Here is a 27,274-nt window from a genome sequence, read left to right on the forward strand (position 1 = left end):
AATAAATAGAGAAATAAATAAAACAAAGCATGATCAATAATTTAATAAGTTAAAGGGGTTCGTCTGTACAGTGTGTCAACAGGGTGTGTGTGAGGAGTGAGTGTGGTGTTGTGTGTGTGTGTGTGTGTGTGTGTGTGTGTGCGTGTGTTCTGGCAGTAACAGTTTTACACTAGATAGTATAACTGATCCTCAGCGCTGCTGGAAACAGCAACAACCACAGAGCAGACAGACACAGAGAAGCATTAAGCCTAATTTACACCCTCCGCTTCAATCCAGCGTCCCGCTCCCGTCCGTGTCCGCATTCCGCACACCTCCCTTAAAAAGGGCCCTTGGAAACATGTCCTGCAGACGCAGAGACTTCGGACATATGCAGATGGGAGTGGACGTTCAAAATTGCCTAATTTTGTTCTGACGGACCCTAGCAGATGATGCGGAAGTGGGAAACTTAAATCTAGCTTTATGTGACTGACTGATTGACTGGCTGACTAATTAACTGGCTGACTGACTAACTGGCTGACTAACTGGCTGACTGACTAACAGACTGGCTGACTGACTGACTGACTGACTGACTGACTAACTGGCTGACTGACTAACTGGCTGACTGGCTGACTAACTGGCTGACTGGCTGACTGACTGGCTGACTGACTCAGACTGGCTGACTGACTGACTGACTGACTGACTGACTGACTGAGTGACTGGCTGACTGGCTGACAGACTGGCTGACAGACTGGCTGACTGGCTGACTGGCTGGCTGGCTGGCTGGCTGACTGAGTGACAGATTGACTGGCTGGCTGACTGAGTGAATAACTGGCTGACTAACTGACTGACTAACTGACTGACTGACTGACAGAGTGACAGACTGGCTGGCTGGCTGACTGACTGAGTGACTGGCTGGCTGGCTAGCTGACTGACTGAGTGACTGGCTGGCTGGCTGACTGAGTGACTGGCTGACTGGCTAACTGGCTGACTGGCTGCATAAATACACTTCATATCATATAAACATACAGTAGTATTAATATTAAAGGTTATCAGTGATGCATCAACGTGGCTGAAACTAGCAGTGGGGGGGTCTGGACGTCAGCTGTTGTACATTCATGGTGGGGGGTGCTGTCCTGCCATGCCCCACCAGGCTGGGGTCAGGGGTCAGGGGTCATGGCAGGGTCAGGGGTTAGAGGTCGTCTAGAGCAGGACACACTTTCCCTTCTCCACCCAGGGGTTGTTCTTCATGAGTTCAGGGTTCAGGAAGGGGTCCTCTGGTACCCCGTCCTCTATCCACTTCACCATGCTGAGGAGAGAGAGAGATACACTGTCAACACACCCCATCTACACCATGCTGAGATACACTGTCAACACACCCCATCTACACCATGCTGAGATACACTGTCAACACACCCCATCTACACCATGCTGAGGAGAGAGAGAGATACACTGTCAACACACCCCATCTACACCATGCTGAGGAGAGAGAGATACACTGTCAACACACCCCATCTACACCATGCTGAGAGAGATACACTGTCAACACACCCCATCTACACCATGCTGAGGAGAGAGAGAGATACACTGTCAACACACCCCATCTACACCATGCTGAGGAGAGAGAGAGATACACTGTCAACACACCCCATCTACACCATGATGAGATACACTGTCAACACACCCCATCTACACCATGCTGAGGAGAGAGAGAGATACACTGTCAACACACCCCATCTACACCATGCTGAGGAGAGAGAGAGATACACTGTCAACACACCCCATCTACACCATGATGAGATATACACTGTCAACACACCCCATCTACACCATGATGAGAGATATACTGTCAACACACCCCATCTACACCATGATGAGAGATACACTGTCAACACACCCCATCTACACCATGCTGAGGAGAGAGAGAGATACACTGTCAACACACCCCATCTACACCATGATGAGATATACACTGTCAACACACCCCATCTACACCATGATGAGAGATACACTGTCAACACACCCCATCTACACCATGATGAGATATACACTGTCAACACACCCCATCTACACCATGATGAGATATACACTGTCAACACACCCCATCTACACCATGATGAGGAGAGAGAGAGATACACTGTCAACACACCCCATCTACACCATGATGAGGAGAGAGAGAGATACACTGTCAACACACCCCATCTACACCATGATGAGATATACACTGTCAACACACCCCATCTACACCATGATGAGGAGAGAGAGAGATACACTGTCAACACACCCCATCTACACCATGATGAGGAGAGAGAGAGATACACTGTCAACACACCCCATCTACACCATGCTGAGGAGAGAGAGAGATACACTGTCAACACACCCCATCTACACCATGATGAGAGATACACTGTCAACACACCCCATCTACACCATGCTGAGGAGAGAGAGAGATACACTGTCAACACACCCCATCTACACCATGATGAGATATACACTGTCAACACACCCCATCTACACCATGATGAGGAGAGGAGAGATACACTGTCAACACACCCCATCTACACCATGATGAGATATACACTGTCAACACACCCCATCTACACCATGATGAGAGATATACTGTCAACACACCCCATCTACACCATGATGAGAGATATACTGTCAACACACCCCATCTACACCATGATGAGGAGAGAGAGAGATACACTGTCAACACACCCCATCTACACCATGATGAGAGATATACTGTCAACACACCCCATCTACACCATGATGAGGAGAGAGAGAGAGAGAGAGAGAGAGATACACTGTCAACACACCCCATCTACGCCATGATGAGAGATACACTGTCAACACACCCCATCTACACCATGATGAGATACACTGTCAACACACCCCATCTACACCATGATGAGAGATACACTGTCAACACACCCCATCTACACCATGATGAGAGACACACTGTCAACACACTGTTAGAACACACACACATCGACATGAGGAGAGAGAGAGATACACTGTCAACACACCCCATCTACACCATGATGAGAGATACACTGTCAACACACCCCATCTACGCCATGATGAGAGATACACTGTCAACACACCCCATCTACACCATGATGAGAGATACACTGTCAACACACCCCATCTACACCATGATGAGAGATATACTGTCAACACACCCCATCTACACCATGCTGAGGAGAGAGAGAGAGATACACTGTCAACACACCCCATCTACACCATGATGAGATACACTGTCAACACACCCCATCTACACCATGATGAGAGATACACTGTCAACACACCCCATCTACACCATGATGAGAGATACACTGTCAACACACCCCATCTACACCATGATGAGATACACTGTCAACACACCCCATCTACACCATGATGAGAGATATACTGTCAACACACCCCATCTACACCATGATGAGATACACTGTCAACACACCCCATTTACACCATGATGAGATACACTGTTAACACACCCCATCTACACCAGGATGAGATATACACTGTCAACACACCCCATCTACACCATGATGAGAGATACACTGTCAACACACCCCATCTACACCATGATGAGAGATACACTGTCAACACACCCCATCTACACCATGATGAGAGATACACTGTCAACACACCCCATCTACACCATGCTGAGGAGAGAGAGAGATACACTGTCAACACACCCCATCTACACCATGATGAGAGATACACTGTCAACACACCCCATCTACACCATGATGAGATACACTGTTAACACACCCCATCTACACCAGGATGAGAGATACACTGTTAACACACCCCATCTACACCATGATGAGAGATACACTGTCAACACACCCCATCTACACCATGATGAGAGATACACTGTCAACACACCCCATCTACACCATGATGAGAGATACACTGTCAACACACCCCATCTACACCATGATGAGAGATACACTGTTAACACACCCCATCTACACCATGATGAGAGATACACTGTTAACACACCCCATCTACACCATGATGAGAGATACACTGTCAACACACCCCATCTACACCATGATGAGAGATACACTGTCAACACACCCCATCTACACCATGATGAGAGATACACTGTCAACACACCCCATCTACACCATGATGAAGAGAGATACACTGTCAACACACCCCATCTACACCATGATGAGAGATACACTGTCAACACACCCCATCTACACCATGATGAGAGATACACTGTCAACACACCCCATCTACACCATGATAGGGGAGAGATACACTGTCAACACACCCCATCTACACCATGATGAGGGAGAGATACACTGTCAACACACCCCATCTACACCATGATGAGAGATACACTGTCAACACACCCCATCTACACCATGATGAGAGATACACTGTCAACACACCCCATCTACACCATGATGAGAGATATACTGTCAACACACCCCATCTACACCAGGATGAGATACACACTGTCAACACACCCCATCTACACCATGATGAGAGATACACTGTCAACACACCCCATCTACACCATGATGAGAGATACACTGTCAACACACCCCATCTACACCATGATGAGAGATACACTGTCAACACACCCCATCTACACCATGATGAGAGATACACTGTCAACACACCCCATCTACACCATGATGAGAGACACACTGTCAACACACCCCATCTACACCATGATAGAGAGATACACTGTCAACACACCCCATCTACACCATGATGAGAGACACACTGTCAACACACTGTAGACACATCACACCATGAGAGAGATACACTGTCAACACACCCCATCTACACCATGATGAGAGATACACTGTCAACACACCCCATCTACACCATGATGAGAGATACACTGTCAACACACCCCATTTACACCATGATGAGAGATACACTGTTAACACACCCCATCTACACCAGGATGAGATACACTGTTAACACACCCCATCTACACCATGATGAGAGATACACTGTCAACACACCCCATCTACGCCATGATGAGAGATACACTGTCAACACACCCCATCTACACCATGATGAGAGATACACTGTCAACACACCCCATCTACACCATGATGAGAGATACACTGTCAACACACCCCATCTACACCATGATGAGATACACTGTCAACACACCCCATCTACACCATGATGAGATACACTGTTAACACACCCCATCTACACCAGGATGAGATACACTGTTAACACACCCCATCTACACCATGATGAGAGATACACTGTCAACACACCCCATCTACACCATGATGAGAGATACACTGTCAACACACCCCATCTACACCATGATGAGAGATACACTGTCAACACACCCCATCTACACCATGATGAGAGATATACTGTTAACACACCCCATCTACACCATGATGAGAGATACACTGTCAACACACCCCATCTACACCATGATGAGAGATATACTGTTAACACACCCCATCTACACCATGATGAGAGATACACTGTCAACACACCCCATCTACACCATGATGAGGAGAGAGAGAGATACACTGTCAACACACCCCATCTACGCCATGATGAGATACACTGTCAACACACCCCATCTACACCATGATGAGATACACTGTCAACACACCCCATCTACACCATGATGAGATACACTGTCAACACACCCCATCTACACCATGATGAGAGATACACTGTCAACACACCCCATCTACACCATGATGAGAGATACACTGTCAACACACCCCATCTACACCATGATGAGATACACTGTCAACACACCCCATCTACACCATGATGAGATACACTGTTAACACACCCCATCTACACCATGATGAGATACACTGTTAACACACCCCATCTACACCATGATGAGAGATACACTGTCAACACACCCCATCTACACCATGATGAGAGATACACTGTCAACACACCCCATCTACACCATGATGAGAGATACACTGTCAACACACCCCATCTACACCATGATGAGATACACTGTTAACACACCCCCATCTACACCAGGATGAGAGATACACTGTTAACACACCCCATCTACACCATGATGAGAGATACACTGTCAACACACCCCATCTACACCATGATGAGAGATATACTGTCAACACACCCCATCTACACCAGGATGAGATACACACTGTCAACACACCCCATCTACACCATGATGAGATACACTGTCAACACACCCCATCTACACCATGATGAGAGATACACTGTCAACACACCCCATCTACACCATGATGAGAGATATACTGTCAACACACCCCATCTACACCATGATGAGAGATACACTGTCAACACACCCCATCTACACCATGATGAGAGACACACTGTCAACACACCCCATCTACACCATGATGAGAGATACACTGTCAACACACCCCATCTACACCATGATGAGAGACACACTGTCAACACACTGTTAGAAACACACACATCCACATGGAGGAAAAAGAAGATACACTGTCAACACACCCCATCTACACCATGATGAGAGATACACTGTCAACACACCCCATCTACGCCATGATGAGATACACTGTCAACACACCCCATCTACACCATGATGAGAGATACACTGTCAACACACCCCATCTACACCATGATGAGAGATACACTGTCAACACACCCCATCTACACCATGATGAGAGACACACTGTCAACACACTGTTAGAACACACACACATCCACATGGAGAGAGAGAGAGAGAGAGAGAAGAGAGAGAGAGAGATACACTGTCAACACACCCCATCTACACCATGATGAGAGATACACTGTCAACACACCCCATCTACGCCATGATGAGAGATACACTGTCAACACACCCCATCTACACCATGATGAGAGATACACTGTCAACACACCCCATCTACACCATGATGAGAGATACACTGTCAACACACCCCATCTACACCATGATGAGAGATATACTGTCAACACACCCCATTTACACCATGATGAGAGATACACTGTCAACACACCCCATCTACACCATGATGAGAGATATACTGTCAACACACCCCATCTACACCATGATGAGAGATATACTGTCAACACACCCCATCTACACCATGATGAGAGATACACTGTCAACACACCCCATCTACGCCATGATGAGAGATACACTGTCAACACACCCCATCTACACCATGATGAGAGATACACTGTCAACACACCCCATCTACGCCATGATGAGAGATACACTGTCAACACACCCCATCTACACCATGATGAGAGATACACTGTCAACACACCCCATCTACACCATGATGAGAGATACACTGTCAACACACCCTATCTACACCATGATGAGAGATACACTGTCAACACACCCCATCTACACCATGATGAGAGATACACTGTCAACACACCCCATCTACGCCATGATGAGAGATACACTGTCAACACACCCCATCTACACCATGATGAGAGATACACTGTCAACACACCCCATTTACACCATGATGAGATACACTGTCAACACACCCCATCTACACCATGATGAGAGATATACTGTTAACACACCCCATCTACACCATGATGAGAGATACACTGTCAACACACCCCATCTACACCATGCTGAGGAGAGAGAGAGATACACTGTCAACACACCCCATCTACACCATGATGAGATATACACTGTCAACACACCCCATCTACACCATGATGAGAGATATACTGTCAACACACCCCATCTACACCAGGATGAGATACACACTGTCAACACACCCCATCTACACCATGATGAGATACACTGTCAACACACCCCATCAGTAGAGCGGTAGAGGTCTGTACCAGTCAGTAGAGAGGTAGAGGTCTGTATCAGTCAGTAGAGGTCTGTATCAGTCAGTAGAGAGGTAGAGGTCTGTATCAGTCAGTAGAGAGGTAGAGGTCTGTACCAGTCAGTAGAGAGGTAGAGGTCTGTATCAGTCAGTAGAGAGGTAGAGGTCTGTATCAGTCAGTAGAGAGGTAGAGGTCTGTATCAGTCAGTAGAGAGGTAGAGGTCTGTATCAGTCAGTAGAGAGGTAGAGGTCTGTATCAGTCAGTAGAGAGGTAGAGGTCTGTATCAGTCAGTAGAGAGGTAGAGGTCTGTATCAGTCAGTAGAGAGGTAGAGGTCTGTATCAGTCAGTAGAGAGGTAGAGGTCTGTATCAGTCAGTAGAGAGGTAGAGGTCTGTATCAGTCAGTAGAGAGGTAGAGGTCTGTATCAGTCAGTAGAGAGGTAGAGGTCTGTATCAGTCAGTAGAGAGGTAGAGGTCTGTATCAGTCAGTAGAGAGGTAGAGGTCTGTATCAGTCAGTAGAGAGGTAGAGGTCTGTATCAGTCAGTAGAGAGGTAGAGGTCTGTATCAGTCAGTAGAGAGGTAGAGGTCTGTATCAGTCAGTAGAGAGGTAGAGGTCTGTATCAGTCAGTAGAGAGGTAGAGGTCTGTATCAGTCAGTAGAGAGGTAGAGGTCTGTATCAGTCAGTAGAGAGGTAGAGGTCTGTATCAGTCAGTAGAGAGGTAGAGGTCTGTATCAGTCAGTAGAGAGGTAGAGGTCTGTATCAGTCAGTAGAGAGGTAGAGGTCTGTATCAGTCAGTAGAGAGGTAGAGGTCTGTATCAGTCAGTAGAGAGGTAGAGGTCTGTACCAGTCAGTAGAGAGGTAGAGGTCTGTATCAGTCAGTAGAGAGGTAGAGGTCTGTATCAGTCAGTAGAGAGGTAGAGGTCTGTATCAGTCAGTAGAGAGGTAGAGGTCTGTATCAGTCAGTAGAGAGGTAGAGGTCTGTACCAGTCAGTAGAGAGGTAGAGGTCTGTATCAGTCAGTAGAGAGGTAGAGGTCTGTATCAGTCAGTAGAGAGGTAGAGGTCTGTATCAGTCAGTAGAGAGGTAGAGGTCTGTATCAGTCAGTAGAGAGGTAGAGGTCTGTATCAGTCAGTAGAGAGGTAGAGGTCTGTATCAGTCAGTAGAGAGGTAGAGGTCTGTACCAGTCAGTAGAGAGGTAGAGGTCTGTATCAGTCAGTAGAGAGGTAGAGGTCTGTACCAGTCAGTAGAGAGGTAGAGGTCTGTATCAGTCAGTAGAGAGGTAGAGGTCTGTATCAGTCAGTAGAGAGGTAGAGGTCTGTACCAGTCAGTAGAGAGGTAGAGGTCTGTATCAGTCAGTAGAGAGGTAGAGGTCTGTACCAGTCAGTAGAGAGGTAGAGGTCTGTATCAGTCAGTAGAGAGGTAGAGGTCTGTACCAGTCAGTAGAGAGGTAGAGGTCTGTATCAGTCAGTAGAGAGGTAGAGGTCTGTACCAGTCAGTAGAGAGGTAGAGGTCTGTATCAGTCAGTAGAGAGGTAGAGGTCTGTATCAGTCAGTAGAGAGGTAGAGGTCTGTATCAGTCAGTAGAGAGGTAGAGGTCTGTATCAGTCAGTAGAGAGGTAGAGGTCTGTATCAGTCAGTAGAGAGGTAGAGGTCTGTATCAGTCAGTAGAGAGGTAGAGGTCTGTATCAGTCAGTAGAGAGGTAGAGGTCTGTATCAGTCAGTAGAGAGGTAGAGGTCTGTATCAGTCAGTAGAGAGGTAGAGGTCTGTACCAGTCAGTAGAGAGGTAGAGGTCTGTATCAGTCAGTAGAGAGGTAGAGGTCTGTATCAGTCAGTAGAGAGGTAGAGGTCTGTATCAGTCAGTAGAGAGGTAGAGGTCTGTATCAGTCAGTAGAGAGGTAGAGGTCTGTATCAGTCAGTAGAGAGGTAGAGGTCTGTATCAGTCAGTAGAGAGGTAGAGGTCTGTATCAGTCAGTAGAGAGGTAGAGGTCTGTATCAGTCAGTAGAGAGGTAGAGGTCTGTATCAGTCAGTAGAGAGGTAGAGGTCTGTATCAGTCAGTAGAGAGGTAGAGGTCTGTATCAGTCAGTAGAGAGGTAGAGGTCTGTATCAGTCAGTAGAGAGGTAGAGGTCTGTATCAGTCAGTAGAGAGGTAGAGGTCTGTATCAGTCAGTAGAGAGGTAGAGGTCTGTATCAGTCAGTAGAGAGGTAGAGGTCTGTATCAGTCAGTAGAGAGGTAGAGGTCTGTATCAGTCAGTAGAGAGGTAGAGGTCTGTATCAGTCAGTAGAGAGGTAGAGGTCTGTATCAGTCAGTAGAGAGGTAGAGGTCTGTACCAGTCAGTAGAGAGGTAGAGGTCTGTATCAGTCAGTAGAGGTCTGTACCAGTCAGTAGAGAGGTAGAGGTCTGTATCAGTCAGTAGAGAGGTAGAGGTCTGTACCAGTCAGTAGAGAGGTAGAGGTCTGTATCAGTCAGTAGAGAGGTAGAGGTCTGTACCAGTCAGTAGAGAGGTAGAGGTCTGTATCAGTCAGTAGAGAGGTAGAGGTCTGTACCAGTCAGTAGAGAGGTAGAGGTCTGTACCAGTCAGTAGAGAGGTAGAGGTCTGTATCAGTCAGTAGAGAGGTAGAGGTCTGTATCAGTCAGTAGAGAGGTAGAGGTCTGTACCAGTCAGTAGAGAGGTAGAGGTCTGTATCAGTCAGTAGAGGTCTGTACCAGTCAGTAGAGGTCTGTATCAGTCAGTAGAGAGGTAGAGGTCTGTATCAGTCAGTAGAGAGGTAGAGGTCTGTATCAGTCAGTAGAGAGGTAGAGGTCTGTATCAGTCAGTAGAGAGGTAGAGGTCTGTATCAGTCAGTAGAGAGGTAGAGGTCTGTATCAGTCAGTAGAGAGGTAGAGGTCTGTATCAGTCAGTAGAGAGGTAGAGGTATGTATCAGTCAGTAGAGAGGTAGAGGTCTGTACCAGTCAGTAGAGGTCTGTACCAGTCAGTAGAGAGGTAGAGGTCTGTATCAGTCAGTAGAGGTCTGTACCAGTCAGTAGAGGTCTGTATCAGTCAGTAGAGAGGTAGAGGTCTGTACCAGTCAGTAGAGAGGTAGAGGTCTGTACCAGTCAGTAGAGAGGTAGAGGTCTGTACCAGTCAGTAGAGGTCTGTACCAGTCAGTAGAGAGGTAGAGGTCTGTATCAGTCAGTAGAGAGGTAGAGGTCTGTATCAGTCAGTAGAGAGGTAGAGGTCTGTATCAGTCAGTAGAGAGGTAGAGGTCTGTATCAGTCAGTAGAGAGGTAGAGGTCTGTATCAGTCAGTAGAGAGGTAGAGGTCTGTATCAGTCAGTAGAGAGGTAGAGGTCTGTATCAGTCAGTAGAGAGGTAGAGGTCTGTATCAGTCAGTAGAGAGGTAGAGGTCTGTACCAGTCAGTAGAGAGGTAGAGGTCTGTATCAGTCAGTAGAGAGGTAGAGGTCTGTACCAGTCAGTAGAGAGGTAGAGGTCTGTATCAGTCAGTAGAGAGGTAGAGGTCTGTACCAGTCAGTAGAGGTCTGTATCAGTCAGTAGAGGTCTGTACCAGTCAGTAGAGGTCTGTATCAGTCAGTAGAGAGGTAGAGGTCTGTATCAGTCAGTAGAGAGGTAGAGGTCTGTATCAGTCAGTAGAGGTCTGTACCAGTCAGTAGAGGTCTGTATCAGTCAGTAGAGGTCTGTACCAGTCAGTAGAGGTCTGTACCAGTCAGTAGAGAGGTAGAGGTCTGTATCAGTCAGTAGAGAGGTAGAGGTCTGTATCAGTCAGTAGAGAGGTAGAGGTCTGTATCAGTCAGTAGAGAGGTAGAGGTCTGTATCAGTCAGTAGAGAGGTAGAGGTCTGTATCAGTCAGTAGAGAGGTAGAGGTCTGTATCAGTCAGTAGAGAGGTAGAGGTCTGTATCAGTCAGTAGAGAGGTAGAGGTCTGTACCAGTCAGTAGAGAGGTAGAGGTCTGTATCAGTCAGTAGAGAGGTAGAGGTCTGTATCAGTCAGTAGAGAGGTAGAGGTCTGTATCAGTCAGTAGAGAGGTAGAGGTCTGTACCAGTCAGTAGAGAGGTAGAGGTCTGTATCAGTCAGTAGAGAGGTAGAGGTCTGTATCAGTCAGTAGAGAGGTAGAGGTCTGTATCAGTCAGTAGAGAGGTAGAGGTCTGTATCAGTCAGTAGAGAGGTAGAGGTCTGTATCAGTCAGTAGAGAGGTAGAGGTCTGTATCAGTCAGTAGAGAGGTAGAGGTCTGTATCAGTCAGTAGAGAGGTAGAGGTCTGTATCAGTCAGTAGAGAGGTAGAGGTCTGTATCAGTCAGTAGAGAGGTAGAGGTCTGTATCAGTCAGTAGAGAGGTAGAGGTCTGTACCAGTCAGTAGAGAGGTAGAGGTCTGTACCAGTCAGTAGAGAGGTAGAGGTCTGTATCAGTCAGTAGAGAGTAGAGGTCTGTATCAGTCAGTAGAGAGGTAGAGGTCTGTATCAGTCAGTAGAGAGGTAGAGGTCTGTATCAGTCAGTAGAGAGGTAGAGGTCTGTATCAGTCAGTAGAGAGGTAGAGGTCTGTATCAGTCAGTAGAGAGGTAGAGGTCTGTATCAGTCAGTAGAGAGGTAGAGGTCTGTATCAGTCAGTAGAGAGGTAGAGGTCTGTATCAGTCAGTAGAGAGGTAGAGGTCTGTATCAGTCAGTAGAGAGGTAGAGGTCTGTACCAGTCAGTAGAGAGGTAGAGGTCTGTACCAGTCAGTAGAGAGGTAGAGGTCTGTATCAGTCAGTAGAGAGGTAGAGGTCTGTATCAGTCAGTAGAGAGGTAGAGGTCTGTATCAGTCAGTAGAGAGGTAGAGGTCTGTATCAGTCAGTAGAGAGGTAGAGGTCTGTACCAGTCAGTAGAGAGGTAGAGGTCTGTATCAGTCAGTAGAGAGGTAGAGGTCTGTATCAGTCAGTAGAGAGGTAGAGGTCTGTATCAGTCAGTAGAGAGGTAGAGGTCTGTATCAGTCAGTAGAGAGGTAGAGGTCTGTATCAGTCAGTAGAGAGGTAGAGGTCTGTATCAGTCAGTAGAGAGGTAGAGGTCTGTACCAGTCAGTAGAGAGGTAGAGGTCTGTATCAGTCAGTAGAGAGGTAGAGGTCTGTATCAGTCAGTAGAGAGGTAGAGGTCTGTATCAGTCAGTAGAGAGGTAGAGGTCTGTATCAGTCAGTAGAGAGGTAGAGGTCTGTATCAGTCAGTAGAGAGGTAGAGGTCTGTATCAGTCAGTAGAGAGGTAGAGGTCTGTATCAGTCAGTAGAGAGGTAGAGGTCTGTATCAGTCAGTAGAGAGGTAGAGGTCTGTATCAGTCAGTAGAGAGGTAGAGGTCTGTATCAGTCAGTAGAGGTAGAGTCGAGGGTAGAGGTCTGTATCAGTCAGTAGAGAGGTAGAGGTCTGTATCAGTCAGTAGAGAGGTAGAGGTCTGTATCAGTCAGTAGAGAGGTAGAGGTCTGTATCAGTCAGTAGAGAGGTAGAGGTCTGTATCAGTCAGTAGAGAGGTAGAGGTCTGTATCAGTCAGTAGAGAGGTAGAGGTCTGTATCAGTCAGTAGAGAGGTAGAGGTCTGTATCAGTCAGTAGAGAGGTAGAGGTCTGTATCAGTCAGTAGAGAGGTAGAGGTCTGTATCAGTCAGTAGAGAGGTAGAGGTCTGTATCAGTCAGTAGAGAGGTAGAGGTCTGTATCAGTCAGTAGAGAGGTAGAGGTCTGTATCAGTCAGTAGAGAGGTAGAGGTCTGTATCAGTCAGTAGAGAGGTAGAGGTCTGTATCAGTCAGTAGAGAGGTAGAGGTCTGTATCAGTCAGTAGAGAGGTAGAGGTCTGTATCAGTCAGTAGAGAGGTAGAGGTCTGTACCAGTCAGTAGAGAGGTAGAGGTCTGTATCAGTCAGTAGAGAGGTAGAGGTCTGTATCAGTCAGTAGAGAGGTAGAGGTCTGTATCAGTCAGTAGAGAGGTAGAGGTCTGTACCAGTCAGTAGAGAGGTAGAGGTCTGTATCAGTCAGTAGAGAGGTAGAGGTCTGTATCAGTCAGTAGAGAGGTAGAGGTCTGTATCAGTCAGTAGAGAGGTAGAGGTCTGTACCAGTCAGTAGAGAGGTAGAGGTCTGTATCAGTCAGTAGAGAGGTAGAGGTCTGTATCAGTCAGTAGAGAGGTAGAGGTCTGTATCAGTCAGTAGAGAGGTAGAGGTCTGTATCAGTCAGTAGAGAGGTAGAGGTCTGTATCAGTCAGTAGAGAGGTAGAGGTCTGTATCAGTCAGTAGAGAGGTAGAGGTCTGTATCAGTCAGTAGAGAGGTAGAGGTCTGTATCAGTCAGTAGAGAGGTAGAGGTCTGTATCAGTCAGTAGAGAGGTAGAGGTCTGTATCAGTCAGTAGAGAGGTAGAGGTCTGTATCAGTCAGTAGAGAGGTAGAGGTCTGTATCAGTCAGTAGAGAGGTAGAGGTCTGTATCAGTCAGTAGAGAGGTAGAGGTCTGTATCAGTCAGTAGAGAGGTAGAGGTCTGTATCAGTCAGTAGAGAGGTAGAGGTCTGTATCAGTCAGTAGAGAGGTAGAGGTCTGTATCAGTCAGTAGAGAGGTAGAGGTCTGTATCAGTCAGTAGAGAGGTAGAGGTCTGTATCAGTCAGTAGAGAGGTAGAGGTCTGTATCAGTCAGTAGAGAGGTAGAGGTCTGTATCAGTCAGTAGAGAGGTAGAGGTCTGTACCAGTCAGTAGAGAGGTAGAGGTCTGTATCAGTCAGTAGAGAGGTAGAGGTCTGTACCAGTCAGTAGAGAGGTAGAGGTCTGTATCAGTCAGTAGAGAGGTAGAGGTCTGTATCAGTCAGTAGAGAGGTAGAGGTCTGTATCAGTCAGTAGAGAGGTAGAGGTCTGTATCAGTCAGTAGAGAGGTAGAGGTCTGTATCAGTCAGTAGAGAGGTAGAGGTCTGTATCAGTCAGTAGAGAGGTAGAGGTCTGTATCAGTCAGTAGAGAGGTAGAGGTCTGTACCAGTCAGTAGAGAGGTAGAGGTCTGTATCAGTCAGTAGAGAGGTAGAGGTCTGTATCAGTCAGTAGAGAGGTAGAGGTCTGTATCAGTCAGTAGAGAGGTAGAGGTCTGTATCAGTCAGTAGAGAGGTAGAGGTCTGTACCAGTCAGTAGAGAGGTAGAGGTCTGTATCAGTCAGTAGAGAGGTAGAGGTCTGTATCAGTCAGTAGAGAGGTAGAGGTCTGTATCAGTCAGTAGAGAGGTAGAGGTCTGTATCAGTCAGTAGAGAGGTAGAGGTCTGTATCAGTCAGTAGAGAGGTAGAGGTCTGTATCAGTCAGTAGAGAGGTAGAGGTCTGTATCAGTCAGTAGAGAGGTAGAGGTCTGTATCAGTCAGTAGAGAGGTAGAGGTCTGTATCAGTCAGTAGAGAGGTAGAGGTCTGTATCAGTCAGTAGAGAGGTAGAGGTCTGTATCAGTCAGTAGAGAGGTAGAGGTCTGTATCAGTCAGTAGAGAGGTAGAGGTCTGTATCAGTCAGTAGAGAGGTAGAGGTCTGTATCAGTCAGTAGAGAGGTAGAGGTCTGTATCAGTCAGTAGAGAGGTAGAGGTCTGTATCAGTCAGTAGAGAGGTAGAGGTCTGTACCAGTCAGTAGAGAGGTAGAGGTCTGTATCAGTCAGTAGAGAGGTAGAGGTCTGTATCAGTCAGTAGAGAGGTAGAGGTCTGTATCAGTCAGTAGAGAGGTAGAGGTCTGTATCAGTCAGTAGAGAGGTAGAGGTCTGTATCAGTCAGTAGAGAGGTAGAGGTCTGTATCAGTCAGTAGAGAGGTAGAGGTCTGTATCAGTCAGTAGAGAGGTAGAGGTCTGTATCAGTCAGTAGAGGTCTGTATCAGTCAGTAGAGAGGTAGAGGTCTGTATCAGTCAGTAGAGAGGTAGAGGTCTGTATCAGTCAGTAGAGAGGTAGAGGTCTGTACCAGTCAGTAGAGAGGTAGAGGTCTGTATCAGTCAGTAGAGAGGTAGAGGTCTGTATCAGTCAGTAGAGAGGTAGAGGTCTGTATCAGTCAGTAGAGAGGTAGAGGTCTGTATCAGTCAGTAGAGAGGTAGAGGTCTGTATCAGTCAGTAGAGAGGTAGAGGTCTGTATCAGTCAGTAGAGAGGTAGAGGTCTGTATCAGTCAGTAGAGAGGTAGAGGTCTGTATCAGTCAGTAGAGAGGTAGAGGTCTGTATCAGTCAGTAGAGAGGTAGAGGTCTGTATCAGTCAGTAGAGAGGTAGAGGTCTGTATCAGTCAGTAGAGAGGTAGAGGTCTGTATCAGTCAGTAGAGAGGTAGAGGTCTGTATCAGTCAGTAGAGAGGTAGAGGTCTGTATCAGTCAGTAGAGAGGTAGAGGTCTGTATCAGTCAGTAGAGAGGTAGAGGTCTGTATCAGTCAGTAGAGAGGTAGAGGTCTGTATCAGTCAGTAGAGAGGTAGAGGTCTGTATCAGTCAGTAGAGAGGTAGAGGTCTGTATCAGTCAGTGAGAGGTAGAGGTCTGTATCAGTCAGTAGAGAGGTAGAGGTCTGTATCAGTCAGTAGAGAGGTAGAGGTCTGTATCAGTCAGTAGAGAGGTAGAGGTCTGTATCAGTCAGTAGAGAGGTAGAGGTCTGTATCAGTCAGTAGAGAGGTAGAGGTCTGTATCAGTCAGTAGAGAGGTAGAGGTCTGTATCAGTCAGTAGAGAGGTAGAGGTCTGTATCAGTCAGTAGAGAGGTAGAGGTCTGTATCAGTCAGTAGAGAGGTAGAGGTCTGTATCAGTCAGTAGAGAGGTAGAGGTCTGTATCAGTCAGTAGAGAGGTAGAGGTCTGTATCAGTCAGTGAGAGGTAGAGGTCTGTACCAGTCAGGTAGAGGTCTGTATCAGTCAGTAGAGAGGTAGAGGTCTGTATCAGTCAGTAGAGAGGTAGAGGTCTGTATCAGTCAGTAGAGAGGTAGAGGTCTGTATCAGTCAGTAGAGAGGTAGAGGTCTGTATCAGTCAGTAGAGAGGTAGAGGTCTGTATCAGTCAGTAGAGAGGTAGAGGTCTGTATCAGTCAGTAGAGAGGTAGAGGTCTGTATCAGTCAGTAGAGAGGTAGAGGTCTGTATCAGTCAGTAGAGAGGTAGAGGTCTGTATCAGTCAGTAGAGAGGTAGAGGTCTGTATCAGTCAGTAGAGAGGTAGAGGTCTGTATCAGTCAGTAGAGAGGTAGAGGTCTGTATCAGTCAGTAGAGGGTAGAGGTCTGTATCAGTCAGTAGAGAGGTAGAGGTCTGTATCAGTCAGTAGAGAGGTAGAGGTCTGTATCAGTCAGTAGAGAGGTAGAGGTCTGTATCAGTCAGTAGAGAGGTAGAGGTCTGTACCAGTCAGTAGAGAGGTAGAGGTCTGTATCAGTCAGTAGAGAGGTAGAGGTCTGTATCAGTCAGTAGAGAGGTAGAGGTCTGTATCAGTCAGTAGAGAGGTAGAGGTCTGTATCAGTCAGTAGAGAGGTAGAGGTCTGTATCAGTCAGTAGAGAGGTAGAGGTCTGTATCAGTCAGTAGAGAGGTAGAGGTCTGTATCAGTCAGTAGAGAGGTAGAGGTCTGTATCAGTCAGTAGAGAGAGTAGAGGTCTGTATCAGTCAGTAGAGAGGTAGAGGTCTGTATCAGTCAGTAGAGAGGTAGAGGTCTGTATCAGTCAGTAGAGAGGTAGAGGTCTGTATCAGTCAGTAGAGAGGTAGAGGTCTGTATCAGTCAGTAGAGAGGTAGAGGTCTGTATCAGTCAGTAGAGAGGTAGAGGTCTGTATCAGTCAGTAGAGAGGTAGAGGTCTGTATCAGTCAGTAGAGAGGTAGAGGTCTGTATCAGTCAGTAGAGAGGTAGAGGTCTGTATCAGTCAGTAGAGAGGTAGAGGTCTGTACCAGTCAGTAGAGAGGTAGAGGTCTGTATCAGTCAGTAGAGAGGTAGAGGTCTGTATCAGTCAGTAGAGAGGTAGAGGTCTGTACCAGTCAGTAGAGAGGTAGAGGTCTGTATCAGTCAGTAGAGAGGTAGAGGTCTGTATCAGTCAGTAGAGAGGTAGAGGTCTGTATCAGTCAGTAGAGAGGTAGAGGTCTGTATCAGTCAGTAGAGAGGTAGAGGTCTGTATCAGTCAGTAGAGAGGTAGAGGTCTGTATCAGTCAGTAGAGAGGTAGAGGTCTGTATCAGTCAGTAGAGAGGTAGAGGTCTGTATCAGTCAGTAGAGAGGTAGAGGTCTGTATCAGTCAGTAGAGAGGTAGAGGTCTGTATCAGTCAGTAGAGAGGTAGAGGTCTGTATCAGTCAGTAGAGAGGTAGAGGTCTGTATCAGTCAGTAGAGAGGTAGAGGTCTGTATCAGTCAGTAGAGAGGTAGAGGTCTGTATCAGTCAGTAGAGAGGTAGAGGTCTGTATCAGTCAGTAGAGAGGTAGAGGTCTGTATCAGTCAGTAGAGGTAGAGGTCTGTATCAGTCAGTAGAGAGGTAGAGGTCTGTATCAGTCAGTAGAGAGGTAGAGGTCTGTATCAGTCAGTAGAGAGGTAGAGGTCTGTATCAGTCAGTAGAGAGGTAGAGGTCTGTATCAGTCAGTAGAGAGGTAGAGGTCTGTATCAGTCAGTAGAGAGGTAGAGGTCTGTATCAGTCAGTAGAGAGGTAGAGGTCTGTATCAGTCAGTAGAGAGGTAGAGGTCTGTATCAGTCAGTAGAGAGGTAGAGGTCTGTATCAGTCAGTAGAGTGGTCTGTATCAGTCAGTAGAGAGGTAGAGGTCTGTATCAGTCAGTAGAGAGGTAGAGGTCTGTATCAGTCAGTAGAGAGGTAGAGGTCTGTATCAGTCAGTAGAGAGGTAGAGGTCTGTACTCAGTAGAGAGGTAGAGGTCTGTATCAGTCAGTAGAGAGGTAGAGGTCTGTATCAGTCAGTAGAGAGGTAGAGGTCTGTATCAGTCAGTAGAGAGGTAGAGGTCTGTATCAGTCAGTAGAGAGGTAGAGGTCTGTATCAGTCAGTAGAGAGGTAGAGGTCTGTATCAGTCAGTAGAGAGGTAGAGGTCTGTATCAGTCAGTAGAGAGGTAGAGGTCTGTATCAGTCAGTAGAGAGGTAGAGGTCTGTATCAGTCAGTAGAGAGGTAGAGGTCTGTATCAGTCAGTAGAGAGGTAGAGGTCTGTACCAGTCAGTAGAGGTCTGTATCAGTCAGTAGAGAGGTAGAGGTCTGTATCAGTCAGTAGAGAGGTAGAGGTCTGTATCAGTCAGTAGAGAGGTAGAGGTCTGTATCAGTCAGTAGAGAGGTAGAGGTCTGTACCAGTCAGTAGAGAGGTAGAGGTCTGTATCAGTCAGTAGAGAGGTAGAGGTCTGTACCAGTCAGTAGAGAGGTAGAGGTCTGTATCAGTCAGTAGAGAGGTAGAGGTCTGTATCAGTCAGTAGAGAGGTAGAGGTCTGTATCAGTCAGTAGAGAGGTAGAGGTCTGTATCAGTCAGTAGAGAGGTAGAGGTCTGTATCAGTCAGTAGAGAGGTAGAGGTCTGTATCAGTCAGTAGAGAGGTAGAGGTCTGTATCAGTCAGTAGAGAGGTAGAGGTCTGTATCAGTCAGTAGAGAGGTAGAGGTCTGTATCAGTCAGTAGAGAGGTAGAGGTCTGTATCAGTCAGTAGAGAGGTAGAGGTCTGTATCAGTCAGTAGAGAGGTAGAGGTCTGTATCAGTCAGTAGAGAGGTAGAGGTCTGTATCAGTCAGTAGAGAGGTAGAGGTCTGTATCAGTCAGTAGAGAGGTAGAGGTCTGTATCAGTCAGTAGAGAGGTAGAGGTCTGTATCAGTCAGTAGAGAGAGTAGAGGTCTGTATCAGTCAGTAGAGAGGTAGAGGTCTGTATCAGTCAGTAGAGAGGTAGAGGTCTGTATCAGTCAGTAGAGAGGTAGAGGTCTGTATCAGTCAGTAGAGAGGTAGAGGTCTGTATCAGTCAGTAGAGAGGTAGAGGTCTGTATCAGTCAGTAGAGAGGTAGAGGTCTGTATCAGTCAGTAGAGAGGTAGAGGTCTGTATCAGTCAGTAGAGAGGTAGAGGTCTGTATCAGTCAGTAGAGAGGTAGAGGTCTGTATCAGTCAGTAGAGAGGTAGAGGTCTGTATCAGTCAGTAGAGAGGTAGAGGTCTGTATCAGTCAGTAGAGAGGTAGAGGTCTGTATCAGTCAGTAGAGAGGTAGAGGTCTGTATCAGTCAGTAGAGAGGTAGAGGTCTGTATCAGTCAGTAGAGAGGTAGAGGTCTGTATCAGTCAGTAGAGAGGTAGAGGTCTGTATCAGTCAGTAGAGAGGTAGAGGTCTGTATCAGTCAGTGAGAGAGGTAGAGGTCTGTATCAGTCAGTAGAGAGGTGAGGTCTGTACCAGTCAGTAGAGAGGTAGAGGTCTGTATCAGTCAGTAGAGAGGTAGAGGTCTGTATCAGTCAGTAGAGAGGTAGAGGTCTGTATCAGTCAGTAGAGAGGTAGAGGTCTGTATCAGTCAGTAGAGAGGTAGAGGTCTGTATCAGTCAGTAGAGAGGTAGAGGTCTGTATCAGTCAGTAGAGAGGTAGAGGTCTGTATCAGTCAGTAGAGAGGTAGAGGTCTGTATCAGTCAGTAGAGAGGTAGAGGTCTGTATCAGTCAGTAGAGAGGGTAGAGGTCTGTATCAGTCAGTAGAGAGGTAGAGGTCTGTATCAGTCAGTAGAGAGGTAGAGGTCTGTACCAGTCAGTAGAGAGGTAGAGGTCTGTATCAGTCAGTAGAGAGGTAGAGGTCTGTATCAGTCAGTAGAGAGGTAGAGGTCTGTATCAGTCAGTAGAGAGGTAGAGGTCTGTATCAGTCAGTAGAGAGGTAGAGGTCTGTATCAGTCAGTAGAGAGGTAGAGGTCTGTATCAGTCAGTAGAGAGGTAGAGGTCTGTATCAGTCAGTAGAGAGGTAGAGGTCTGTATCAGTCAGTAGAGAGGTAGAGGTCTGTATCAGTCAGTAGAGGTCTGTATCAGTCAGTAGAGAGGTAGAGGTCTGTATCAGTCAGTAGAGAGGTAGAGGTCTGTATCAGTCAGTAGAGAGTAGAGGTCTGTATCAGTCAGTAGAGAGGTAGAGGTCTGTATCAGTCAGTAGAGAGGTAGAGGTCTGTATCAGTCAGTAGAGAGGTAGAGGTCTGTATCAGTCAGTAGAGAGGTAGAGGTCTGTATCAGTCAGTAGAGAGGTAGAGGTCTGTATCAGTCAGTAGAGAGGTAGAGGTCTGTATCAGTCAGTAGAGAGGTAGAGGTCTGTATCAGTCAGTAGAGAGGTAGAGGTCTGTATCAGTCAGTAGAGAGGTAGAGGTCTGTATCAGTCAGTAGAGAGGTAGAGGTCTGTATCAGTCAGTAGAGAGGTAGAGGTCTGTATCAGTCAGTAGAGAGGTAGAGGTCTGTACCAGTCAGTAGAGAGGTAGAGGTCTGTATCAGTCAGTAGAGAGGTAGAGGTCTGTATCAGTCAGTAGAGAGGTAGAGGTCTGTATCAGTCAGTAGAGAGGTAGAGGTCTGTACCAGTCAGTAGAGAGGTAGAGGTCTGTATCAGTCAGTAGAGAGGTAGAGGTCTGTATCAGTCAGTAGAGAGGTAGAGGTCTGTATCAGTCAGTAGAGAGGTAGAGGTCTGTATCAGTCAGTAGAGAGGTAGAGGTCTGTATCAGTCAGTAGAGAGGTAGAGGTCTGTATCAGTCAGTAGAGAGGTAGAGGTCTGTATCAGTCAGTAGAGAGGTAGAGGTCTGTATCAGTCAGTAGAGAGGTAGAGGTCTGTATCAGTCAGTAGAGAGGTAGAGGTCTGTATCAGTCAGTAGAGAGGTAGAGGTCTGTATCAGTCAGTAGAGAGGTAGAGGTCTGTATCAGTCAGTAGAGAGGTAGAGGTCTGTATCAGTCAGTAGAGAGGTAGAGGTCTGTATCAGTCAGTAGAGAGGTAGAGGTCTGTATCAGTCAGTAGAGAGGTAGAGGTCTGTATCAGTCAGTAGAGAGGTAGAGGTCTGTATCAGTCAGTAGAGAGGTAGAGGTCTGTATCAGTCAGTAGAGAGGTAGAGGTCTGTATCAGTCAGTAGAGAGGTAGAGGTCTGTATCAGTCAGTAGAGAGGTAGAGGTCTGTATCAGTCAGTAGAGAGGTAGAGGTCTGTATCAGTCAGTAGAGAGGTAGAGGTCTGTATCAGTCAGTAGAGAGGTAGAGGTCTGTATCAGTCAGTAGAGAGGTAGAGGTCTGTATCAGTCAGTAGAGAGGTAGAGGTCTGTATCAGTCAGTAGAGAGGTAGAGGTCTGTATCAGTCAGTAGAGAGGTAGAGGTCTGTATCAGTCAGTAGAGAGGTAGAGGTCTGTATCAGTCAGTAGAGAGGTAGAGGTCTGTATCAGTCAGTAGAGAGGTAGAGGTCTGTATCAGTCAGTAGAGAGGTAGAGGTCTGTATCAGTCAGTAGAGAGGTAGAGGTCTGTATCAGTCAGTAGAGAGGTAGAGGTCTGTATCAGTCAGTAGAGAGGTAGAGGTCTGTATCAGTCAGTAGAGAGGTAGAGGTCTGTATCAGTCAGTAGAGAGGTAGAGGTCTGTATCAGTCAGGTAGAGAGGTAGAGGTCTGTATCAGTCAGTAGAGAGGTAGAGGTCTGTATCAGTCAGTAGAGAGGTAGAGGTCTGTATCAGTCAGTAGAGAGGTAGAGGTCTGTATCAGTCAGTAGAGAGGTAGAGGTCTGTATCAGTCAGTAGAGAGGTAGAGGTCTGTATCAGTCAGTAGAGAGGTAGAGGTCTGTATCAGTCAGTAGAGAGGTAGAGGTCTGTATCAGTCAGTAGAGAGGTAGAGGTCTGTATCAGTCAGTAGAGAGGTAGAGGTCTGTATCAGTCAGTAGAGAGGTAGAGGTCTGTATCAGTCAGTAGAGAGGTAGAGGTCTGTATCAGTCAGTAGAGAGGTAGAGGTCTGTATCAGTCAGTAGAGAGGTAGAGGTCTGTATCAGTCAGTAGAGAGGTAGAGGTCTGTATCAGTCAGTAGAGAGGTAGAGGTCTGTATCAGTCAGTAGAGAGGTAGAGGTCTGTATCAGTCAGTAGAGAGGTAGAGGTCTGTATCAGTCAGTAGAGAGGTAGAGGTCTGTATCAGTCAGTAGAGAGGTAGAGGTCTGTATCAGTCAGTAGAGAGGTAGAGGTCTGTATCAGTCAGTAGAGAGGTAGAGGTCTGTATCAGTCAGTAGAGAGGTAGAGGTCTGTATCAGTCAGTAGAGAGGTAGAGGTCTGTATCAGTCAGTAGAGAGGTAGAGGTCTGTATCAGTCAGTAGAGAGGTAGAGGTCTGTATCAGTCAGTAGAGAGGTAGAGGTCTGTATCAGTCAGTAGAGAGGTAGAGGTCTGTATCAGTCAGTAGAGAGGTAGAGGTCTGTATCAGTCAGTAGAGAGGTAGAGGTCTGTATCAGTCAGTAGAGAGGTAGAGGTCTGTATCAGTCAGTAGAGAGGTAGAGGTCTGTATCAGTCAGTAGGGAGGTAGAGGTCTGTATCAGTCAGTAGAGAGGTAGAGGTCTGTATCAGTCAGTAGAGAGGTAGAGGTCTGTATCAGTCAGTAGAGAGGTAGAGGTCTGTATCAGTCAGTAGAGAGGTAGAGGTCTGTATCAGTCAGTAGAGAGGTAGAGGTCTGTATCAGTCAGTAGAGAGGTAGAGGTCTGTATCAGTCAGTAGAGAGGTAGAGGTCTGTATCAGTCAGTAGAGAGGTAGAGGTCTGTATCAGTCAGTAGAGAGGTAGAGGTCTGTATCAGTCAGTAGAGAGGTAGAGGTCTGTATCAGTCAGTAGAGAGGTAGAGGTCTGTATCAGTCAGTAGAGGTCTGTATCAGTCAGTAGAGAGGTAGAGGTCTGTATCAGTCAGTAGAGAGGTAGAGGTCTGTATCAGTCAGTAGAGAGGTAGAGGTCTGTATCAGTCAGTAGAGAGGTAGAGGTCTGTATCAGTCAGTAGAGAGGTAGAGGTCTGTATCAGTCAGTAGAGAGGTAGAGGTCTGTATCAGTCAGTAGAGAGGTAGAGGTCTGTATCAGTCAGTAGAGAGGTAGAGGTCTGTATCAGTCAGTAGAGAGGTAGAGGTCTGTATCAGTCAGTAGAGAGGTAGAGGTCTGTATCAGTCAGTAGAGAGGTAGAGGTCTGTACCAGTCAGTAGAGAGGTAGAGGTCTGTATCAGTCAGTAGAGAGGTAGAGGTCTGTATCAGTCAGTAGAGAGGTAGAGGTCTGTATCAGTCAGTAGAGAGGTAGAGGTCTGTACCAGTCAGTAGAGAGGTAGAGGTCTGTATCAGTCAGTAGAGAGGTAGAGGTCTGTATCAGTCAGTAGAGAGGTAGAGGTCTGTATCAGTCAGTAGAGAGGTAGAGGTCTGTATCAGTCAGTAGAGAGGTAGAGGTCTGTATCAGTCAGTAGAGAGGTAGAGGTCTGTATCAGTCAGTAGAGAGGTAGAGGTCTGTATCAGTCAGTAGAGAGGTAGAGGTCTGTATCAGTCAGTAGAGAGGTAGAGGTCTGTATCAGTCAGTAGAGAGGTAGAGGTCTGTATCAGTCAGTAGAGAGGTAGAGGTCTGTATCAGTCAGTAGAGAGGTAGAGGTCTGTATCAGTCAGTAGAGAGGTAGAGGTCTGTATCAGTCAGTAGAGAGGTAGAGGTCTGTATCAGTCAGTAGAGAGGTAGAGGTCTGTATCAGTCAGTAGAGAGGTAGAGGTCTGTATCAGTCAGTAGAGAGGTAGAGGTCTGTATCAGTCAGTAGAGAGGTAGAGGTCTGTATCAGTCAGTAGAGAGGTAGAGGTCTGTATCAGTCAGTAGAGAGGTAGAGGTCTGTATCAGTCAGTAGAGAGGTAGAGGTCTGTATCAGTCAGTAGAGAGGTAGAGGTCTGTATCAGTCAGTAGAGAGGTAGAGGTCTGTATCAGTCAGTAGAGAGGTAGAGGTCTGTATCAGTCAGTAGAGAGGTAGAGGTCTGTATCAGTCAGTAGAGAGGTAGAGGTCTGTATCAGTCAGTAGAGAGGTAGAGGTCTGTATCAGTCAGTAGAGAGGTAGAGGTCTGTATCAGTCAGTAGAGAGGTAGAGGTCTGTATCAGTCAGTAGAGAGGTAGAGGTCTGTATCAGTCAGTAGAGAGGTAGAGGTCTGTATCAGTCAGTAGAGAGGTAGAGGTCTGTATCAGTCAGTAGAGAGGTAGAGGTCTGTATCAGTCAGTAGAGAGGTAGAGGTCTGTATCAGTCAGTAGAGAGGTAGAGGTCTGTATCAGTCAGTAGAGAGGTAGAGGTCTGTATCAGTCAGTAGAGAGGTAGAGGTCTGTATCAGTCAGTAGAGAGGTAGAGGTCTGTATCAGTCAGTAGAGAGGTAGAGGTCTGTATCAGTCAGTAGAGAGGTAGAGGTCTGTATCAGTCAGTAGAGAGGTAGAGGTCTGTATCAGTCAGTAGAGAGGTAGAGGTCTGTATCAGTCAGTAGAGAGGTAGAGGTCTGTATCAGTCAGTAGAGAGGTAGAGGTCTGTATCAGTCAGTAGAGAGGTAGAGGTCTGTATCAGTCAGTAGAGAGGTAGAGGTCTGTATCAGTCAGTAGAGAGGTAGAGGTCTGTATCAGTCAGTAGAGAGGTAGAGGTCTGTATCAGTCAGTAGAGAGGTAGAGGTCTGTATCAGTCAGTAGAGAGGTAGAGGTCTGTATCAGTCAGTAGAGAGGTAGAGGTCTGTATCAGTCAGTAGAGAGGTAGAGGTCTGTATCAGTCAGTAGAGAGGTAGAGGTCTGTATCAGTCAGTAGAGAGGTAGAGGTCTGTATCAGTCAGTAGAGAGGTAGAGGTCTGTATCAGTCAGTAGAGAGGTAGAGGTCTGTATCAGTCAGTAGAGAGGTAGAGGTCTGTATCAGTCAGTAGAGAGGTAGAGGTCTGTATCAGTCAGTAGAGAGGTAGAGGTCTGTATCAGTCAGTAGAGAGGTAGAGGTCTGTATCAGTCAGTAGAGAGGTAGAGGTCTGTATCAGTCAGTAGAGAGGTAGAGGTCTGTATCAGTCAGTAGAGAGGTAGAGGTCTGTATCAGTCAGTAGAGAGGTAGAGGTCTGTATCAGTCAGTAGAGAGGTAGAGGTCTGTATCAGTCAGTAGAGAGGTAGAGGTCTGTATCAGTCAGTAGAGAGGTAGAGGTCTGTATCAGTCAGTAGAGAGGTAGAGGTCTGTATCAGTCAGTAGAGAGGTAGAGGTCTGTATCAGTCAGTAGAGAGGTAGAGGTCTGTATCAGTCAGTAGAGAGGTAGAGGTCTGTATCAGTCAGTAGAGAGGTAGAGGTCTGTATCAGTCAGTAGAGAGGTAGAGGTCTGTATCAGTCAGTAGAGAGGTAGAGGTCTGTATCAGTCAGTAGAGAGGTAGAGGTCTGTATCAGTCAGTAGAGAGGTAGAGGTCTGTATCAGTCAGTAGAGAGGTAGAGGTCTGTATCAGTCAGTAGAGAGGTAGAGGTCTGTATCAGTCAGTAGAGAGGTAGAGGTCTGTATCAGTCAGTAGAGAGGTAGAGGTCTGTATCAGTCAGTAGAGAGGTAGAGGTCTGTATCAGTCAGTAGAGAGGTAGAGGTCTGTATCAGTCAGTAGAGAGGTAGAGGTCTGTATCAGTCAGTAGAGAGGTAGAGGTCTGTATCAGTCAGTAGAGAGGTAGAGGTCTGTATCAGTCAGTAGAGAGGTAGAGGTCTGTATCAGTCAGTAGAGAGGTAGAGGTCTGTATCAGTCAGTAGAGAGGTAGAGGTCTGTATCAGTCAGTAGAGAGGTAGAGGTCTGTATCAGTCAGTAGAGAGGTAGAGGTCTGTACCAGTCAGTAGAGAGGTAGAGGTCTGTATCAGTCAGTAGAGAGGTAGAGGTCTGTATCAGTCAGTAGAGAGGTAGAGGTCTGTACCAGTCAGTAGAGAGGTAGAGGTCTGTATCAGTCAGTAGAAGTAGAGGTCTGTATCAGTCAGTAGAGAGGTAGAGGTCTGTATCAGTCAGTAGAGAGGTAGAGGTCTGTATCAGTCAGTAGAGAGGTAGAGGTCTGTATCAGTCAGTAGAGAGGTAGAGGTCTGTATCAGTCAGTAGAGAGGTAGAGGTCTGTATCAGTCAGTAGAGAGGTAGAGGTCTGTACCAGTCAGTAGAGAGGTAGAGGTCTGTATCAGTCAGTAGAGAGGTAGAGGTCTGTATCAGTCAGTAGAGAGGTAGAGGTCTGTATCAGTCAGTAGAGAGGTAGAGGTCTGTATCAGTCAGTAGAGAGGTAGAGGTCTGTATCAGTCAGTAGAGAGGTAGAGGTCTGTATCAGTCAGTAGAGAGGTAGAGGTCTGTATCAGTCAGTAGAGAGGTAGAGGTCTGTATCAGTCAGTAGAGAGGTAGAGGTCTGTATCAGTCAGTAGAGAGGTAGAGGTCTGTACCAGTCAGTAGAGAGGTAGAGGTCTGTACCAGTCAGTAGAGAGGTAGAGGTCTGTATCAGTCAGTAGAGAGGTAGAGGTCTGTATCAGTCAGTAGAGAGGTAGAGGTCTGTATCAGTCAGTAGAGAGGTAGAGGTCTGTACCAGTCAGTAGAGAGGTAGAGGTCTGTATCAGTCAGTAGAGAGGTAGAGGTCTGTATCAGTCAGTAGAGAGGTAGAGGTCTGTATCAGTCAGTAGAGAGGTAGAGGTCTGTACCAGTCAGTAGAGAGGTAGAGGTCT

The 27,274-nt window shown here is 46.8% G+C and overlaps 1 protein-coding gene across 1 annotated transcript in view; it reads right to left on the bottom strand.

Moving 5' to 3' along the window:
• Positions 1–1,068: 1,068 nt before the first annotated feature.
• The window catches only part of gng13b (guanine nucleotide binding protein (G protein), gamma 13b), a 40,545-nt gene continuing 14,339 nt past the window's right edge, over positions 1,069–27,274 (bottom strand). Inside the window, exon 2 of the mRNA XM_045217976.1 lies at positions 1,069–1,285. Coding sequence (XP_045073911.1) covers positions 1,180–1,285 — 106 coding nt within the window. The 3' untranslated portion in view covers positions 1,069–1,179. The remainder of the gene's footprint in view (positions 1,286–27,274) is intronic.

This window comes from Coregonus clupeaformis, unplaced genomic scaffold (genome assembly GCF_020615455.1).
Source record: "Coregonus clupeaformis isolate EN_2021a unplaced genomic scaffold, ASM2061545v1 scaf1306, whole genome shotgun sequence".
Lineage (NCBI taxonomy): Eukaryota > Metazoa > Chordata > Actinopteri > Salmoniformes > Salmonidae > Coregonus > Coregonus clupeaformis.